Raw genomic sequence first — 21,137 nt, 5'->3', positions numbered from 1 at the left:
TCAAATATTATTCAATCATTACTTTCATCAAAAACTTAAGTAAACTAAATGGTAAAAGTATTCTATCATAAATACGGAATAAAGAATAATTAAAACTTTAAAAAAAAGAAGTTAAACAGACAATTCTTTGTTCTCTTTGTTAATATTTATTATAAACAGAGTTAAATTGAAAAGAAATCACTTTCTTGATATTTAAACATATTTAGTGAAGATTCAGTTTAAAATACTTCTTGGAATTTGTTTTGATATACTTGCATCATAAACAGAAGAAACATATAAGCAAGTAAACATAAACATATACATTTGTATTTAGATATAAATAAAAATCTGCTGATGATAAAACTTTAGGAATTAAAAACTTACAATACTTTATTGTTGACATTTTATTTGAAATCAGCCATTATTAATCAATATTTATAATTTAAATTTACAAATAATTTTTAAATTGAAAATACTGTTCAGTGTCTTTAAAAATGGGAAAAATAAAAATATTTTTCCTGATTTATAAAGTTCTAATCTTTATAATTAACATTTTGTTTTGATCATTGAATACATATTTTGTTTATTATAATAATCAGACAAAACTTTTATTTTAAAACAAAAAAAAACTTTGCCTGTTTATCAATAAAAAAATTTATATTGAAAAGAAAAAATTAGGAATAACGCGAACGTAAATGACAGTACGTAATTTAGGCCTATTACAATAGTACTCACTTATTTAACTTCTTGTAAACAACTAATTCAAATGTAATGAAGCCACTTATATCTCTAACCACAGTCTTGTATGATCATGATACAGTTTTAAGCCTTTCTCTTTGTTTGAAGAATAACGTAAAAGATAAGTAACAAACACACACTTTTAAGTTGGTATTTTTGTTCCCGTTTGTTTTGGTCTTAACCACGATCCGTCCGTCACAATCACATGATCTGACATCAGTCAACTCAAATTCACCAATGGTAAAGCAAATTTCACAATAAGCTCCACCTCTGCAGGTTTCGGTATTGGGAGAATTTAACCATTTTTTAATTCTTATCAAAGGTTAAAAGGTTATTCTGTTATAAATTAAGCAAACCAGAATAAAACTCTTTACAAAAATTAGAAGTATAATAACTTATATATAGGATAATATCACTAAATATGCGTGTCAATATTTATTTATTTCATCAGTCGAATGTTTTTAGCAAAACCGCATATAATAACACCGTAGTGTGACGTCAAAGGAGATTTCGTCATGTGTTTTGGATGCAGCACGTGAACACGTGAGGTCACCTTCAATGACTACCGCAAAGTGCCATCTAGTGGTCAATATTGACAGTATATAAGTCATGACATCTAGTGACGGAAATTTGCAACAAAAGAATGAATAGTCTTTTATTCCAACAACTTATGATCTGATTTGCATAATTGAAAAGGTGCGAATCGCTTTTTGTTCTGTTGTTTGTTAAGAAAAAACATGGATATAGTAACGAAACATATGCTATACCTATTATAGAACCTGCAGTAATACGATAAGTTACCGTTGCGGGGGTGGAAAAGACGTAAATAATTTTGTAAAAATCGGGAAATAGGTTTGATGACAATGTCGTCTGCTGTATTGACGTTAGGCTTAACGACCTATGTTAGGCCTAATGGTGTAATTTTAGATAATTGAAAATTTTTACACAGAGAAGAAAATTTTACTTATTTTATCATTTTCTTATGATAAATTTTAATTTTCTCCATTAATTAATCAATTACGATTGTTTTTAATTTAAAGAAGTTATTAGTTACTTATTTAGCATATTATTCCTTTTTTATACTTAAGCCTAACAACTGTTAAAAGATTTCTCAACTTGTTTTGACTGTTGAGTTCAAAAGCCTCTTTGAACACGTGGAATATGGGCTTTTAAGGAAGTCGCAATCGATCTTTTGCTTTTATTCAAATTTTACTAAAAACTCTTCAATTTTGCCTTTTTTAACCAACTTATTTTAATATATTTGATTTATTTTCACTTTTTAATAATAATATATATATAAAACTTTTCGAAACTTGTGTACAGATCAACACTCGCACGATTTAAATTGCCTTCATAGTATTTACAGTATTAAAATTCGCTTGTGGGCTATACTACTAACAATATGAGTAAATCATAAATGCTTCTATATATTTTTGCTTGTTTAAATATTTAAAATTTGAAAATTATTAAATTAAGATTAAATAATTTAAAGTTTAAATTAAAAGTATATTTATTTCATTTGATAAAAACATAAACTATATATTAATTGATATTTTTTTTTGTTATAAAGCTGGTGCAAATTTCAAATTTTATTTTAGAAAGTATTATTTTTAAGTAAATTACTCGGAATGAATACATTTAAACAAATCTCTGTCTGTTAAAATAAGTTAATCATATATCCAGAGAATTTTTTGAGATATATTGTTAGAAAGTAGACCTATTTTTATAAGTTCATTTTGATAAATAGTTATTGTTAATCAAATATATTTTTTTGGAATCTGATAAATTTTTTCGTTCATAAAAATGATTGGAATTTGGTTACATGAAATGAAGTGTTAAATTACTTTCAAAGAAGGATATAATTTTTAAACAACATTTATCAGACGGATTAAATTTATTAAATAGTATTTAAGTTAAAAAAAAAGTGCATGTTTTTTTATCGTTTATTTTTTAATGCATTTATGAGATATTTAAAATTTATGAAAAAATAAAAATAAAATAAAATTCTGTAAAAAGTAGCTAATTGTCAAACCCAGTCTATATGTAATAAAACATTTAGCCTAGATATTTTATTACTTACATAAAATATTAGGTTTTCTGCAATTGGTTTACAGAATTAAAACCCTACTGGAAATTTAAATCAATATTTTAAAAGATATTAAATTATATTATATTACATCTTTTCATTTAATATCTTTAATTTATTTTATTATATCTTTATCTAAATATGAATAGATGTTTTCTTCACATTCTTAAGTGAAAATAACAGTTTTCAATAATAATTAATTCAAAAGATTAATTTAAATCAATAATTCATTTTCATGACTAAAGTGTTACTGTAATAGCAAGAATATAATTATGTTAATGTAATGAATATGATTGAGTCCAACTATATTTTAACTGGCACATTATATTTTTCTTTACTACTATAAAATGATATATATATTTACATTTCCTTATTTCTTTATCATTATATATATATATAATATATTTAATACATTCACTGAATGATTTAGTATTATTTGTATTTTACATATTAATTGTTAATGTATACAACTAAGCATTAGAATTATTACTGATTTCCTACTAAAATTATTTAAATTCCTAAAAGTAGAATGATAGATCTTAAGAAAGTTTTTTTCCATTAATTATTTATAAAAAATGCTTAATATTTTGTTTTAGATTTTCTTTTTCAAAAATATCTTTACTTTTCAAATGCATTTGATATTTACTAATATAAAGCCAGAAGTTTGGATTATATAAGATTACTCCACCTACAGTAAATATTTATTTTTAAAAAATGAAGTATTAAATTTGAATTTTAAAGGAAATTAGCACCAGTTGATTTTTAATTATATAATTACAGTATAAGTACAGTACATTCAAGAAATTTTGTGTTTCAACATTATTCAATAATTTAATTAAATTATTGAAATTATTTATTAGATGATAGTGTTGAACTGTTTTTCTTTACAGATAATAATAAAAAATTTAATTAATATAATTAATATTAATTGATTAGTTCATTTCTGATGAAATAAGTGATGCAATTACAGTAATACAGAATCTAAAATTAATATTTTATTTATTATTATTGTCTTGTAAAGAAATATTTTAATGTTTATATTTAAATAAAATTAGTTCATTACATAGAAATAACCAGAACTTCTGTTTTTTTCAAACATTCACTTGTAAATTAAAATATACGTTAAGTATTATTGTGAAAACAAGGCATTAGTTTATATTTAGAGTGAGGAAAAAAAGTGTAAAAATTTAGACCAATGTATTATGCCTGCACATGTTGAAATACATTGCTGGCCACTAAAATTGCTATATCATGAAGGTAACACATAACATATGTGAAATTTGCATGAAAGGTACAACATGCTTGGATATGCAAATGATTAGCATTTCAATGCATGCTTGCAAAGAAGGTAGGAATAAGGCCATCTACATCCTGCATTAAAGGGAAGTTTGTTAAAGCTGGTTTCTCAAATGGAAACTGCATTTGCAAGTTGGTTGCTTGTGTAAAGGTTGTTATGCCTCATGTAAGGAGGAGGAATGTTCACCAAATTCAGTTTGATCGTGGTAGAATTGTAATCTACTGGGACTGTGGTTTATCATTCCAAATGCAAGCAGCTAATCCCATGACTGTCGTGAGAATATGGAATTGATGGGTCGAGGAGGGCGATACAGAACGATATGCAGGATTTCAGTGGTCCTGGTCACTAATGCCAAGAGGACAGGCATCTTGTCTGCCTGACCTTGCAGGATCATACAGCCACATCACATACCCTGAGTCATGAACTTGTGTCATTTTCAAAACAATAAGTGTCTGCACAGACAGTGCAATGTCTGCTGCATCATGGATTACCAACATGGTGACTATTGTTACAGCTTTTCTTGATGCTACAGCAGAGACAGGCATGCCTACAATGATGTGTTTAATGATTGCCATATCCATGTGGATGCAGGAGTGGCATCATGTCTTTTCAGATGGAGCCTAGTTCTGCATATAGCATCATGATTGCCATATCCATGTGCAGAAGCACCAAGGGGAACAATCATTGCCAGTTTTCATTCATCGTCATCATGTGGGTCCAGAACCTGGAGTAATAGTATGGGGTGCCATTGGGTACACATCTCAGTCACCTCTTGTTTGCATAGCCAGTAATTTGGACAGCTGCCATTACATTTCTGATGTGTTAAGGCTAGCCCTATCTTCAAGACCTTCATCCTGCTACATTTCAACAAGACAATGCATGACTGCATGTTGCCCATGTTGTCCTGACTTTCCAGAATACAGAGAGTAATTGACTGTTGCCCTGGCCAGCACATTCTCCAGATCTGTCATCAATTGAGAACATCTGGTCAATAGTTGCTGAGAAACTGGCATGCCATCGTTCACCAGTCAGTACGATAGATGAATGTTGGCATAGAGTTGAAGCTACATGGACTGCTATACCTGTAACTGCTATCCAAACTCTGTTTGACTTGATGTCCAGCGGATTACAGCTGTTATTGCTGCCAGAAGCAGTTGCTCTGGGTACTGATTTCTGCATGCTCTGTACCTCAAAATTACTGTCAATTTAATCATGTATTCCTCTCATTATACATTATACTGTATATGTATAATAAATATGATTCTGCTATTTTCTTTCCTTCTTGGTGTAGCATATTTAATGGTCAGCAGTGTACTGTACATTACTGCCAGTTTCATTTCCTGTACATATGTATACATATAGCAGGAGTCAGTCTGGAAAATATTTTAAAAAATCTTCAACTATTTTGCCAGTTTAAAAATTTTTTTTTTTTGCCACTTCAAATTATTTATTGCCTCCAGTTTTACTTACTAATTAATGCAGATGCTGGTAGCTTTATCAGTTTGGAGTCAGGAAAGCAAAAGTAACATGTTAAGCTGTCACTTAGAAATAGGAATTATTTTTGAATAATTTTGTAATGAGTAATTCCAAGTGACACATTTGATCACAATACTTAAACAGTTCTGTGATCTCAAAATTTTTATTCTTTAGTCTACTGAAAAAGTCAAAATAAAAAAAATATCACCACAAAAGTTCCCCAAATTTTCTGTCAGTTGATGATAAAATTAAACACTTGGCATCATTGCATGAAAAGTGCCTTTGGCTCTCAACATCAGTTCCTGCTTTCCTGTTGGAACTTGCTGCATGATGTCATGACATAGCTAGGTGTCTGGTGTACAGGATTTCCATTGTACATGAGCTCGACATTTTTCTGTTTTTCCTGAAGTGTGCTTTGATTGAATTTCACTCTGAATGTCGAAATAAGTGGGCTAAGGTTTTTATCATTACTTTAATAAAAAAAATATTTGCCAAGTGGCAATTTTGGCACTATGCATGCAGCACAACCCCATAGTATATATATCAATAAAACAGCTTTTGAATGACAATTTTAATAATTCTTTTTCTTTTATAGTTTTTTAATTATAAAAATTTTGAAAGATAAATATCATATTTAATTTCAAACTCCACAAAACTACTGGTATAAAGCAATAAAAATAATTTCAACCATACATAACTACCGACAAACCAGCATGAAGTAGATTTAATCAAACAACAAATGTTTTTTTCAGTTTTTAATGGCCGTCCTCAGGTTTACCAAGTAGAATTAATAGAATGTTTGTTTTTTTTAAAAAGAACAAAAATTTAAAAGTTTTGAATGTCATGAAATATGCACAAGTCCAATATTGCATTTAACAAGGTTCTTTAAACTGGATGACAGCTTTTAAAAATATACAGTCTATACAAAATATAAAATCCCAAACTTAATTCAAGAACTAGGTTGTATAACCCCACCACTTCCACCTCACCAAAAAATTGCACCCAGGACACAGATTATAGGACCATTGCTTACGACAGGAAGCTGTCCTCCCTATACAAGGAGGTACCCAAGAAAAGTAACTTTCGTTTAGCCTTCTATAGAAATCCCTCAATTTTCTCCCTCCTCTGCAATACTAAAGACTATCTGGACAATGTCCAGATAGTCTTTAGTATTGCACATTCAACCAGGCATCTACACTATTCCAGATACCGATTATAGATCCAGCTGCCACTTAGAATACATAGGCTACAACACTTATGTATTCTAAGTGGCAGTTGGATCCTTTAAACACCTGCCTCAAGGAATATCAGGCTTCCTTCACAAAAGGATTGGCCACACTGCATTGGCTATCTTCACCTTGGCTATTGACCCAGACATTGATGTGGACTTTGACAGTGCATGTCTCTTACATAACTCTTCCAGGCAACCCTTTCTCAAGCAGGTGGAAATCTGTAAAGCCATTCACATTAACACCCCTATTAATTTTCACAATGCTGACTTCTTCCCCATAGTGTGGAATGTGTCAGGCAGTCCCCTGTTGTTTAATTACCTGATGGGTAATTAGTTAGCCTGATGATGCCTGTTCAACACAGGCAAAAATGTTAGCACTTATTATAAAATTGCTGGAGTTTAGGTTTCTCAGTGGTTTAAATTCAAATACAGTAGAGCATCAATTAACCGACTTAATTGGGGACTGGGGTTGGTCGGATAACTGAAAAGTCGGATAATCGAAAAGTATGAAAAAATACATTATTAGTATAGTGTATTAGGTCTGGTTTAAATACTAGACTCCCTTTCATGGTCGAGCCAGTGCTGCCAGCTAAAACATGCAAAAATTTAACAAAAATAATATTAAAGTAGCCAAGACATAACCGAATATTGTAGTGCCACATCACTAGCGGACATTTGAATTTGCCGACTAGAACGCGGTCGGTTAACCGATAAGTCGGTTAATCGGGAGTTGGATAATCAATGCTCTACTGTATATCCAGTTTTGATTGGTAATATTCTATATAATTATTTTGTAATATGTAGCAGATGATGAAATATTGAGTTGAATCAAAAATAATGTCTTATTAAAACTTATAAAAAAGACATTATTTACTGTATTTAATCCAGTATACAATTTTTTATGTAAATATCGAATGCAATCAAGAAGCATTCGATTTTGTTTTAAATCTTTATGTTCTATTTTTGATGCATTCCATTGGTTCTACCTGAGGAAGAACTATTTTAAAAAGTTTGAAAACGTTTGTGAAGAAAGGTTTTCTCATGATTTACGCCGGTAACAGCTTCAAGATTTAATGTATATTTAATTCGTGTTTAAGATGTTGAAGTTGACAGTGTACATCCAGTAAATGCAATTTTCAGTTTATTATGTTGTATTTACATATTTTATATATTGTTTTCATGTTTTAATTTATTATCAGGGTATTTAATTTTGTTATTTTTATGTTAAATTATGTGTATTGCCAGTTTAAGTTTATTTAAATAGAAAGTTAATTTTTCCCATTAGAAATAATGGAAAATCAGTTAATCCATAACCAGTTAATTGACTTTCCATTATTTCTAACAGGAAAAATTAATTAATTAGTTAACTTCAACCAGCCTCCTGGAATGAACTAAATTCAAAGTGCAAGGCACCACTGTATTTTCCTCATATCCCACTATATATATAGCAGCATCTTTCATGGATGAAGTCTGCTTTGGTTTTTGAGTTGGAGTAGCCTGTAGATCTAACCACTATCTTTTACAAATATTAGTGTATAGTATCCACTTATCTCCAGTTACTATTCTGTCCAGAAGTGGGATTTCTGTTACCTGTTAAGGGTGATTCTGTTACCTGAAATTTAAGATAATTCTGTTCAGTAAGTTCATATTGAATATATATTTTACACTTATTTTTCCTAGTTGGTGTAACTGCCTAACTGCTATTGATTGGGACACTTCAATTTATTTATTTTTTCTTATCTAGACACTTTTGGATCAGCTTTTACTACTGCAACAATTTCAGCATTTTCTAAATCAGAAGGGTTGTTCAGAGGAAATATCATTGTCAAGTAGACCTAATGAAAGTGTTTGAAAGACAAAGTGATTTTGCCTGGATCAGTTTTTCTGGAGGAGTCAGTTCAGTGGGAGGCATATTTAACAAATTTGTCAGGAGTCACAAACAGGCAGATCTGAAAATGCTACTGGCCCAGCTCCAATTGGACGATCATTAGGCCTGAAAAATCCCTTAAAAAGTGGGATGGCAATAAGTAAAGGAGAGTTTCATCCAGACTGAAAAGAAGAGCTATCTCTGGACTGCTAAGAGGGAGCAAGAGGAAAGAAAGTACTTCAGAAAGCCTTGTCTGAACCTTGGAGAGAGAGAGAGAGAAGAAACTTTGTTTGGACACTATAGACTCATTTCCTGGTGCAATCTTTATATATGTGTAAAATAAAGGACTTGCCATTAAATTTGGGACTTAAGTGGCCTTTCTGATAAACTGGGACACACATTCATAGTGGAGAGAAGGACCTCTGATCAAGACTTCTCTCAACACAGAATATAATGAACTTTACTCTCATCTTCAAGATTGAAATCACCAATTCTTAAATTTTTTCATTTCTGGCATTTAGTGTGTATGGCAGTGAAGCATACATTTATTTTATGTAGTAAAGAACCATTATAATTAAAAAATTAGTACTCTAGCTGATTGGTGAATTATTGGGCTGCAATTTGAAAAAAATTGTAGATCTGTAAATTTCCACTATTGTCCATCCGTCAGTCCATCCATCCATCTTTCTTTAATCTCTAGAACAGAGTTAGATAGATGAAAGATGAAACCAAATATGGAAACCCTAGAGGCAGGAGGTCCCAATTAACTATATATGAACTTCTGATACAAACTGTAAATCATGTTGTTTCATTTCAAAACTTTTCTCCTGAAAGCTGTTAATAGATGACTGGCATGACTCCATTGCTAATGGAAAAGTGTGGTGTACAGGGGCAAGACACTACAGTACTAATTTGAAGTGGAAAACTTATATTTTAAATTAAATAAATTAAAAATATGAATAAAAATTGCATTGTAATGATGTCATAATAAATAATTGCTTGTACAAATTATGTTATAGCATGAAAACAATGCTTATAATAAACTACAGTAGTTATGATTAATACAATATAAAATGCTCAAATCAGTTCTTTATTTTACATTTTAAATCTGTGTTGAAAATCTTTTAAACTTATTAATTACACAATATCATCTTTCTGAAGAAGCCTTAATTGTTCTAAAGGCAAAAGTGCTTTCAATCAAAGTGTTAACTATTTATCATCAAATTTGTGTAATTAATAACTTTGAAAGACTTAGATTGACAAGAGAAACATTTATGTATTTGTGTATAAATAGTCAGGAATCAAATACATATGATTCTTTTACCATTAGACTGAATGGATTTCACTTTTCACAAATGTGAGTTGTGCAGTCTGTACATAGGCCACCTTTCCCTACTGAATATTAATAATTTTTGGAACTTTAAATTAGTTTTTATACATATTGAACTTTAATTAATAGTTAAAAATAATTATTGAGGAACCCCAAATTTCCATGCATTCCTAACTTGAATTCTGTTGAACCTTCAGGTTCCATGGAATGCAAAATGAAAATTGCTGATTGGACTGTCCATTTTGGCTGTGAAGACATGATGCAAGACTTATTTTCTAATGCACCCTTGCATTATGAATTCTGAAAATATTGTAAGAATATTCTTAAGTCACTACAAACCCAAGAGATGCTCTATGGAAATTTTTGTACAGGAGAAAATTCAACTCTTATAATCAACTTGATTGATGATATGATGGCAATAAATGGAGCAAATGTATTTTGTAAAAAGATAACAGACAATATCAAAGAATCCAATTATGCCAAAAATCTGTCAACAGAAACTAAAAAACTAAGCAGTATCAATTTAATATCTGAAGTAGAAATGTCACATGGAAGAATCAGGTTATCAGCTAAATTTGCAGAAGAGGTGGATTGATATTCAACAAGCAAGAAAGATAGTTGATTTTGAGAATATTGGTAAAATGTAGCTTCTATACTGTTTCATTGTATGGTAGCTTCAAGTGTCATCGTCAGCTTAAAATGTTATTGTATTATAGACAGACATCATCTATGATAGCTATATCAATTTTTTTAAAAAGTAAAGAAAGACTGAGACTCAAATTCCAGTAATGACAACTATCTGGCTTAAAAATTCTGGCTATCAAGAATTGATTTAAGTGCCAATGTTCATAAGACTTAGGACTCAAAAAGGCTTTAGAAATTGGAATTGTCAACTTTAGTGCATCTATCTTGGAGTGGGTAGCAAGGTTAAAACAAGGTTTTCTTAAGAGCAATAACAAAAGTTGTAAGAATTAAAACTTGGGACAAAGACATCAACATTAGTAAGAAGTGATAAGTTTTACAAAGATTTGATACCTATAATGAATGTCATATAACCTATAATCACATTTAAGAATGTCATGCTTTGTGAATGCTGCATTACTAGGGAGAGAAGTCGATGAGGCATTAGCGAGATTGAGGCCGAAGTTTTAAACACAAAAACGTGTATGTTGGACGTTCAGTGCTGCTTTCCTGTAAGCCTAGAAGTTTGACAGTGGCATTTGGAAAGTCAGTGGAATCATGCTTGACATTCCAAATGCCATTGTCAAACTTCTAGGCTTATAGGAAAGCGGTGCTGGACATCCGACGTACACATTTTCGTGTTTAAAACTTCAACCTCGCTACTATCGCAGATGTTGCACTCTTCTCTATAGGCAGCAATAACACATGCAACAAGGTCATATTAATCTTAGATGCCTCATATACCAAACTTATATTTTCCATTAAAAAGAAATTCAATTGTGATAGGTCAGATGATCTTGTGGGTCATTTAATAGTACACTATAACATTTCAATGGAGGTCAAATGTTTTGTTGGGGTGATTCCTAACAGGGACCTGGATTCACAAATGTCTCATAAGATACAGTATCTCTCCAATATCAATATGAGAAACTAATGATATTTTATATTTTGTATTCACAAATCATGTCATAGCAGTTACCAGAAAACAGAAAAAATTGGTAATGAGAGTATGTCTTATTAGTTATGACATCACTAGTGACTGCTTTTGTTTTCATAGAGCCAATAGGAAGATGTTTCTTTCAGAATTTTCTTGCTACATTTGGTACTTAATCTGTGATCTGAGGAAAGGTAGCATTTTGTTTCTTTAGAATTAAAATGGATAGGAATTAGTTACTTTTAATTAATCATATGTAATAGATGATACCTAAAAATGTAACTGATCTAAGTGTGGAATGAAATCCACCCAAAATTGATACATCAATACAAATAAGAAAAAAATTGACAAACTAAGTTTTTTGGTTTAAAAAAAAGTTATTCAATTATAATAAATGAATATTTTTTTTTCAGACAACATTATATAAACAGTTTTAATTTCGCCATGAAGAATTCTGTTAATTTTTTCAGCATTTGATAACATCTTAGAAATTTCAAATCAGAAAAGTTTAAAAGAAGCAATCAGAATAAACAATTGATTTGATTATTTGTCAATAGGTGCAAATACTCAACTACCAGTACAATGTCTTATGAGAGCTATTAGATAGCATAGTATTTGAAATTTTTCATCTTTCAGCATTGTATAATAAACTTGCAATTTCCAGCATATGTGCTGTACCCACATGTATGCTTCACAAGTGAGGGAATGCTCAACAGCCAAATTGAGCATTCAACATGGCTGTTGAATGCTCAATTTGGCGACTTGTGAGAAATTTCATTATAACTTATAGTACAAAGTGTTTGTGAATCCAGGCCATCCATGGATGACAAAGTGTTTGGATGATCATCATACTGAAACCACATATGTTCTTAGATTGCCAAGGCACATTCTCTAGCAGCTCAGAAGGCAAAATGTCTGTATGTGTAAAGTTCAGTCAAATTATCATGTATTATATTTGCCTATATGTCAAACTGATAAGAATGACAGGAATGCATGTGTATTTTCCTTATCCTAAACATGGCTGTTGAGCATTCCCTCACTTGTGAAGCATACATGTGGGTACAGCACATAAGCTGGAAATTGCAAGTTTATTATACAATGCTGAATTTGCAAACTTAATTGCGTGAAAAGTTTTTTGTTAGGAGTCCTTGCAACTTCTGACAATGGTACAGATTAGGGTTTCTCATTTTTCGGTCTTTTGCTTGTCCTGGGATTCTGTGATAAAAGTGAACTGTTTTCCAGGATCCCGGGAAATCCTGGGATATAATTAATTATTTTTAAAATATAGAATAAATCTTAAAATCGTATGATATAATTACTTTTCATTTTTAAGTAACTTAGTACATCCCGCAATCTTCAAAATAATAATAATAATGCTGTGTAAAATATGTATAAAAAGTTACTTTTGAGTTACATAGAAATTTTCACAAATAGAAAAAGTTTATTAAAGTTTGTTGGAAACTGCTTACAACAAAAATGCCTTTGAATTGAGCTGTAAATTTAAATAAAAAAATGAAGTTAGGTCAAACTTCTAAGTTAGAAGGTAATTTGTTATTTAAATAAAACATAATACAAAATATTATTGTAAATTTTTATAAGAAGATTTTAAAAAGAAAAGATGGTCAATACTTCAAACTCTCAATATGATTCTTATTTTACTAAAGAAAAGTCTTGCTACCGAGAATGCCCTTTTTGATTCAATGGATGTGGGTGGAATTGTCTTTAATGCATTTAAGAGAATACAAATGTTATATGTTTTTTTACCTGTAGCCTGGAAGATTTCTAGTTCATTTTGAGATGTGTTACAGTATTTCTTTTGCTGTCTAGTATTCTTTATCTATCTATCTCTTCTGCTTTAATAGCAGCATTGAGCTTACAGACTGATAATTCGACAGTTGGTTTGGCTTTAATAATCAGGTTTATGAAGAAACACTTCATACTTGCAGACTTTGTACTTGTTTGTATCCTTGCCAAATTTGCACAGCCTGGCATAATGCAGTTGTTGGAGCTACTGGGCATGGTTAAAAATTAAGACAGCATAAGCATAATTATTCCAGATATTACAGGTTCTGACAAGTAAAGAATTTTCAGAGTCCTGTCACAAATAAGCTAACATATTGATTATTGACCATCAGTGACATACTTAAAGAAGGGTTGTGGGCAAATGTATCCAAAATTATTTCTTTCACTTGTGTTTGAATGTTCTGTTGATTACTGTATCTTGTTTAGAGACCTGTAAAGATTCATCCTCTTGTAATTGATTATTATATTGACAAAAATGTGCCATAGCAAGAAGGCTTTTGCAAGAAATATTTTTTTCCATAAAGTTATCTGGCAGCTTTTCTGTTACACTTAGCTACACCATATACAAGGTGCATGTTAAAGTTGAGCCAGCTAGTTTGGTACAATACTTACATAGGCATAATAAATTTGTGCCTATGTAAATATTGTAAGTATGCCAAAAAATCATGATACAGGAAATCATTAATTCAAACTTGAATAGTTTGAAATCCCTCTATTTAAAATTTAATTTGTATACTAGTACATTCTATATATTAACAGGACTTATTATACTGGAAAATTATGGATGCAGATATTTAGTCTTACAGATCAGAAATAATGTTCTTTATTGGTGATAAGTGCTCTCAGGTGCACTCAAATAAAGAACATTATTTCTGATCTGTAAGACTAAATATCTGCATCCATAATTTTCCAGTATAATAAGTCCTGTTAATATATAGAATGTACTAGTATACAAATTAAATTTTAAATAGTTAGAAAGGACAAAAAGGCATAATAATTAGTTTGAAATCCCATTAGTTTATAACTGTCCTTTTGTCCTGGCTGGATATACAGATTTACATGCTAAGGAATTCAGTTAGTTTGAAATATGGCTATTTTGAAATTCAAAGTGAAAATTTGTCTGAACTGTGATATGCATATGTTTAACTCATTTGTTTAGATTGAAGTGCAATAACAACTCTAATCTGGTCAATATAGCTTTGCTTTTACAGTAAACGTATTTTCAGGTGTCAACTTACAAGGTCTACCTATTTCTCTTATTTCATAAAATCAGCAAGTTTTCAGGATTGCAAGATTGGGCTGTGAGTAGCAGATTGAGATATTTGTAAAGCTCTAGGTTACTAGATTTTGGTGACTTACTACTTTTTGGGCCATTTTAAAGATAATTTGGGCTACATTTTGAGGAAGTCTGCTTTACATTTTATAAAACCTATCTGACAACCTGTGAGGTTTTCACCAGACATGTGCTGTTTACCTGCAGTTTATTTATATTATTATTAATTAACAGAAATAGCATTCTGTATGCATAGTCATATTTTATTTTATTAATAAATTACATGGCTTTTTCATATTCTACAGAAATGTAAATCTCAGATAATTTGGAGTTGCAATCATTTTGTCCCTTGAATTTTGAACTAATGAGGATTTCCTGTATCAGTTACTGACAGGATAGTCAACTATCCTTATATGATCTAGACAGTCTTAATGTTGTAGAACTGAATGTCTTGTGACACAACTTTGCAACTGATTGTCTTAAATGAGACTTTTGTTGTAGTTATATTTTATTTTTATGTACAAAGAATAAAAACCTCTATGTGGCTGCAAATTCAATTTAATGTGTCATTTCTGTGTTCAGCTCAGCAACTATGCAGTTGCCAAATAACTTGATTGCTTTCATTTTTATCACCAACTAGGACATGAGCATTATTCTGGAAAGGTACTATGATTAGTTGATTATTATGGAAGTGCTGTATGGTCTGTTTCAAATGTAACGAATTTTGATTTTTATATACTTTTGCTGAAATTAATATTTATACTATAAAGATTTATTCAATTGCATTCTCCTCTAAAGTAGCATACAAAGATCCTTTAGTTTTTTTTATAATGACTGTTGGTAATATATAAATTTATAATAAAAAGCAAATTTTAATTCTATGCATTTTTTTTCTACCTTTAATCCCTACGTTTTGGTTGTCCTGCATTGTAGTTTTAGAAATTTCACCACTTTGGTTATTGGTATCATAAGTATACTTTTTCCATTATAGATTAATTAATTTTCATAATTTTCTTTTTTATAAATTAAATATTTCAGAACCAGCTATGCCAATTAGAAAAGATGAAGAGAGGAAAAGATGTGAAGCCAAATTTCAGAAAAGCAGACCATACCAGACCACATAAATAAAGTTTACTTGTCATGAGAGTAGACTGGAAAGCATTTAGAGAACTTGGCATGTATGTGTATTATTAAAATAATAATTTGTTAACATTGTTTGTAGTTTTAAGTTATGCCTATTTGACTTAGTGATGGGATGATGCTAAAATTTCTAATGCTTTAGATACCAATGCTGATTCTACTAAAAAGTCTTGATTCTGATTCTTTTCAAAAGTATAGTTGGATGTAGTCTGAGCTGGCAACGCAATAGCACTAGCTGCATAGTTATTTGGAGGGTTACCAGATCGTTTTCATTCAAAGATGTCAAAATTTGCATCATTTTGCATAAATATGCAAAATGATGCCAATTTATTCCATTGCCATTTTTTACACTCAAATGCTGTAAGTTGAAGTATAACATTTAGAATTCAATGACACTTGACATTAAGAGTATACTGAACAGATTTATTGTAAAACTTAACTTCATTTAAAACTCAACAGCAGTTTATTATTTGCTGTAATCAATTGGTGTATTAAAAGTTTTCAATGTAGATGCAACATTAAATAAGTTAAATATAGTAAAATCATTTCAATAGTAAAATTTTGACAGCAGTTTGGACTATCAGACTATTAATAGTCTGATACTCCAAACTGCAGAACAGTCTGATACTCCAAACTGTAGAACAGTCTGATACTCCAAACTGCAGAATAGTCTGATAGTCTACTTTTAATTGTTGTTATTGCTGACAGTATATTAATTAATGAAGAGTTCAACTTTTTGATGAGTAGATTTACTGGTTCCCTCTCCTCCCAGAATGAGTTACTTTTTAAACTAAGCATAGTTCATTTTCTGTCAGAACACAAATTAAGAATTGAGTCGAAGTGCTAGCAAGTCAAATAATGTTTGGGGACCATCTATAATGATCACTTGTTGTCACAGCAGTGACATTGCCACTGGAATAAAAAAGAATTTTAAAAATATTGCACATGCCTGGCTAAAAATAGAACATTTATAAAAAAATACTAATGTCTCATCTTTCTATTCATATTTCTTAATAAACTAGATAGTACTTTTTTCTGATTCCATTGTTTTTGGTAACTCCAACAAATCAGGATGAGATAGCAAGTAAGTCTACTACAATGAAACAAACTTGAAGAATGTATGTATGTGTATAATATACAGGGTGGGCCAACGAAAACAAAACGGCAGAGTGTTCATGTTCGTCCAAGCAAATCGCTCGGACAGGTCGATTTTATTCTCGAGGGGACATCTTATGCAAAGTTAGATAAAGTTTTTGCAAATCTGAATATTAACTAAACAAACATTTTTTTTTTTTTCAAAATAAATGTTTATTTAGATAATACAAAATAAATGAGTTTTTAAAATTTTTTGTTGTCTGTTGTATTCAGAATCACAAAAGCTTTATTGCAAAAGATGTCCCCTCGAGAATAAAATCGACTTGTCCGAGCGATTTGCTTGGACGAACACGAACACTCTGCCGTTTCGTTTTTGTTGGCTCACCCTGTATATATATTATACATACGTACTTACTCTGTAAAGCCCACTATATGTATCATATATATACAGAACTCATCAAAGGGTTAATTTATAAACAACTACTCACCAGGCTGAATTAATGATAACGATGCACTCAGAACCAATTACAGTGTGATAAAAAAACATTGAAAAAAAATGAATGTTTTTGAACCCCTTCTGGGCTCTGTATCAGGTTCTTAACTGTTCCTTGATGGCTATTCAATTAGGGATAATTTTTTCGAACTTATAATTTAAATGTCATTCCATAATAGAATAATCATCTAGGAATGGTTAAGAACCTGATGCAGAGCCCAGAAGCGGTTTGTAAACATTTGTTTTTTCAATGTTTTTCTTATCACACCATAATTGGTTCCGGGGTTAATTTATTTATGCCAAATATAATCCCTAATAGGGTTTAGAATTCCAAAACTTTTTTGTGTGCCAAAAAAACCTTTAAAAATGCCAAACTTGATAATACTGGTTACTTGCTAGTTCTGATAATCTGTGTTGCTCTTGTTTCTTATCACAACTTTGGGTTTTCATGTCACACAGAGTGAATTTGTTTAATTTTGTATGTCTTGACTGGCAATGCAAAATAACTTAATTGTTCACTAGAAATAAAAAATAAAGTTAATTATTACCAAACAAAAAATTAATTTTGTTATTAGATGTTAAAGAATCATTTTAAGAATCAGAATTCATGATAAATTTCTCTCAATACAAATCCTGAGTACTGAAAAATGCCCAATTCTTCTAATTCTTGATACCAATTCCATTTAATCATTCCATCACTACTTTAAACTAATGAAGGTACTATGTAGGATGGTAGTAGTCTGTAGTGTTTTTATATATAAAATATTTAAAATAGTTGAAATATTTTTCTTAAAAGTTTTGAGTAAAATTTTTTAAACAAATGATACAAATACAGTTACTTTTTGTTTAACAAGCAGAATTAGTTCTGATGATTTCTGTTGTTGAAGAAATCCATCATTAGTCAGGTGTATTTATATGTATCATAAATATCCGGTTTAGGGTGATAAAATTTTTAAATGACGATAATTTGCATCATAACAGATATACTCTTGTAACTTTACTATAATAATAAACAATTTACTGAAAAATAAATTCAAATATAATAAAATTCCTTAATTATGATAATTTCATTACTGTCAATTGTAATTACTTCTTTAGTGCACTACACCTGATGAAATTAAGCTGTAATAATAAATAAAATTCTGAATTAGTCTTTCAATATTAGATGAAATGTTTTCTTTATAATGATTAGATGTCTAGTAAATATGAACAATAAGTCAAAAAAATATATACTAGGATTATGCTAATCCAAACCCCAATAGTCAAAAATTCCAATAGGGCAAATAACAAAAACAATTTTTTTTTTAATTTATGGAATTTTATAGTAACAGAAGATTTTCTTCCTCTCTTCTTCATTAAGATCTCTGAATCATTAAGCTCAAAAGTGCTAGAGGGTTTATGGATTTTGTAAAATAAAATAGTAGTTTCTTTTGATGTCATTGTGTCTTCAAACTGTTTGTTATATTCATGGGATCTGAACGATTAATATCTTTTTTTGGCTTTTAACTTGTCGTATGAAAGCTGGAAAACTTGCTGCAGAAACAGCAGTGATATCTCTACTTTGTGAAACTTTTGTCAAAGCATTAGATAAATGATTTTATGAAGAGTTTTTTCACTCTGAGTATAGATTGAACAATTTTATTCTGGAATTTTCTTTCCTGCTTCCTGCACATTTGTTATAAAAAGCATATGGAACAAGCAATTATTTATTGTGACATCATCATAATGCCGGGCTGTAATTTTTAATCATATTTTTGACTTATTTAACTTAAAATATGTGTTCTTCACTTCAAATTAGTAGTGGATTTGCCACTGTATATCATACTTTTTATTAGCAATGGAGTCGTGCAGGATGTTTCATGTCTAACATGTTTCAGAGGAAAATTTTTGAATTGAAATAACATGACTTCCAGTTTGTATCAGAAATTCATATATAGTTAATTGGTGCCTCCTGCTCCTAAGGTTTCCATATCTGGTCTCATCTTTCATCTATCTAATGCCATTCATCAGATTAAGGAAAGACAGCAGATGACAGTGGGAATTTATAGGTCTACAATTTTTTCAAATTGCAGCCCACTAATTCAAATATATTTCTACTGTTGTAGGAAAAATGTATATGATAGAAAAAAAACTATCAGGATTTTTTGTTATTCAGACTGACTTAACTATCTAAGAACAACTATCTGAAAGAACCTTGTATTTCAGTAACTACTTATACAGTACTATAGTTTGATCACGTAGCTACGTTCATCTGAGATATTTTCAAGATTGACAAAAATTTTTGATGCATGAAAGGCTACCTTTGAAACTAAAACAAGTTAGTTGTGTTTTATACCTGATAGCTGTAAAATTTCTATTATACCATTACACAGTTTTAGCACAATTTAGTAACTGCAGTTTGATAGCAGTTCACATGCCAAAAAAATAAAATTTTGTTCTAATGCAGTCTTTTACTTTTACATTTTATTTTATTTTATTTTTTTGTTTTTATTAAATTTTTGATTATCAGTAAGGAAATATATGCTACTGTTTAGTGATAGGAATTATTATTTTTTCATATATTATTTTTTTTTTTTTTTTTTACTTTTGTTGATTGAGAAAATCTGGTGTGATAGAAAAATAGATATTTCTGAAATCTTCATAACAGAATTATTAAAAATATGCATGGTGTTTACAAATTAACAAGCTTCATTTTATAGATTGGTGGTGTTTAGTTTTTGCTGAAAATTAATTAAATTACAAGTATAAATGTGTGTGTGTGTGTACATATTTTTCTTGGTGGTGATTATAAATTTTGCAAAAATATTATTCTTTAATAATTTTATGTATTTTTATTTTAAATCATTTTTTAAAAACATAATTTATTGCTACATTACAGATCAGCTTTTTGTCCTCTTTTTGAAGAACGTTATTGAAAATAAGCTGGGATATGAATCATCACTTATTACTTTCATATATAAGTTGTTAGGAAAACAGGTTTAGTATAAATTATCAAACTTTAATTAAATAATCACTTTTAATGGCAACATGTTTTGATGTGTCTTCTACATATTGTGTTAATTTCATTGATAATATAAAAATGTTTATTTTTTAATAATAATTTAGAATGGAATGTCAATATGTTGCTACACAGAGAGGAGGAATAGCCCTTCTTTTTGAAGGCCACAGATATAATAAAGTTCGTGATGGTAAAGAAGGTACTGTTTATTGGAGATGTGCCAGAGATCGACAGTGTCCAGGACGAGCAGTGACTGTTTATAGCCGCATAAAGAAAGCAAATAATAAACACAATCATCCACCTGATACTTGGAGGAATAAAGTGGACCAAGTCGTGTCAGATTTAAAATTACGTTCTCAAGAAGATGTTACTGCCTTACCTACTCTTTTTACTGAAACGTTGAAATGCCTCGCTGCTAATCCACAAATGGCTACACTTGCATCAATGGTGCCATCACTTCCAGCTCTTAAATCATCATTATATAGGACAAGGCATAGAGGAATGCCAACATTAGTGCCATTTAGAGATTTCTGTCCAGATGATGAATGGACACTTACAAATAGTATGTTAATTTTTTTACGTTAAAATTATAGTATTTTCAATAAATGTTTGCCTGTTTATTTTAATTACCAAAAATTCAAAATGATTAAGATTTGATTTTAATTAAATTTGATGTGATCACTGAAAATTTTTCTGGTATTCAGTTTTACTTTATT

The 21,137-nt window shown here is 30.0% G+C and overlaps 2 protein-coding genes across 5 annotated transcripts in view; one reads left to right on the top strand and one right to left on the bottom strand.

Moving 5' to 3' along the window:
- LOC136977712 (protein CREBRF homolog) overlaps positions 1-1,185 on the bottom strand; it is a 90,235-nt gene extending 89,050 nt beyond the window's left edge. For both annotated transcript variants that reach the window (XM_067273260.1, XM_067273261.1), the window contains exon 1: positions 715-1,185. The gene's annotated coding sequence lies outside the window, so the exon portion shown is untranslated. The remainder of the gene's footprint in view (positions 1-714) is intronic.
- Positions 1,186-1,277: 92 nt separating this feature from the next.
- Positions 1,278-21,137, top strand: part of LOC136977709 (xaa-Pro aminopeptidase 1-like) — a 91,483-nt gene continuing 71,623 nt past the window's right edge. Inside the window, exons 1-4 of one of the 3 annotated variants that reach the window (XM_067273254.1) lie at positions 1,278-1,413; positions 15,734-15,873; positions 20,302-20,399; positions 20,529-20,983. In XM_067273254.1, the coding sequence (XP_067129355.1) occupies positions 20,530-20,983 (454 nt within the window). In that variant the 5' untranslated portion in view covers positions 1,278-1,413; positions 15,734-15,873; positions 20,302-20,399; position 20,529. Of the gene's footprint in view, positions 1,414-1,448; positions 1,540-15,733; positions 15,878-20,301; positions 20,400-20,528; positions 20,984-21,137 lie in introns of those variants that run through there. The other 2 variants (XM_067273255.1, XM_067273256.1) reach the window with 2 other exon arrangements.

The sequence above is a fragment of the Centruroides vittatus genome, unplaced genomic scaffold, assembly GCF_030686945.1.
Source record: "Centruroides vittatus isolate TY-2023 unplaced genomic scaffold, ASM3068694v2 contig_474, whole genome shotgun sequence".
NCBI classification, from domain to species: domain Eukaryota; kingdom Metazoa; phylum Arthropoda; class Arachnida; order Scorpiones; family Buthidae; genus Centruroides; species Centruroides vittatus.
Note: the sequence above shows the minus strand (reverse complement) of the source record. Positions and strands in the feature narration are given on the sequence as shown.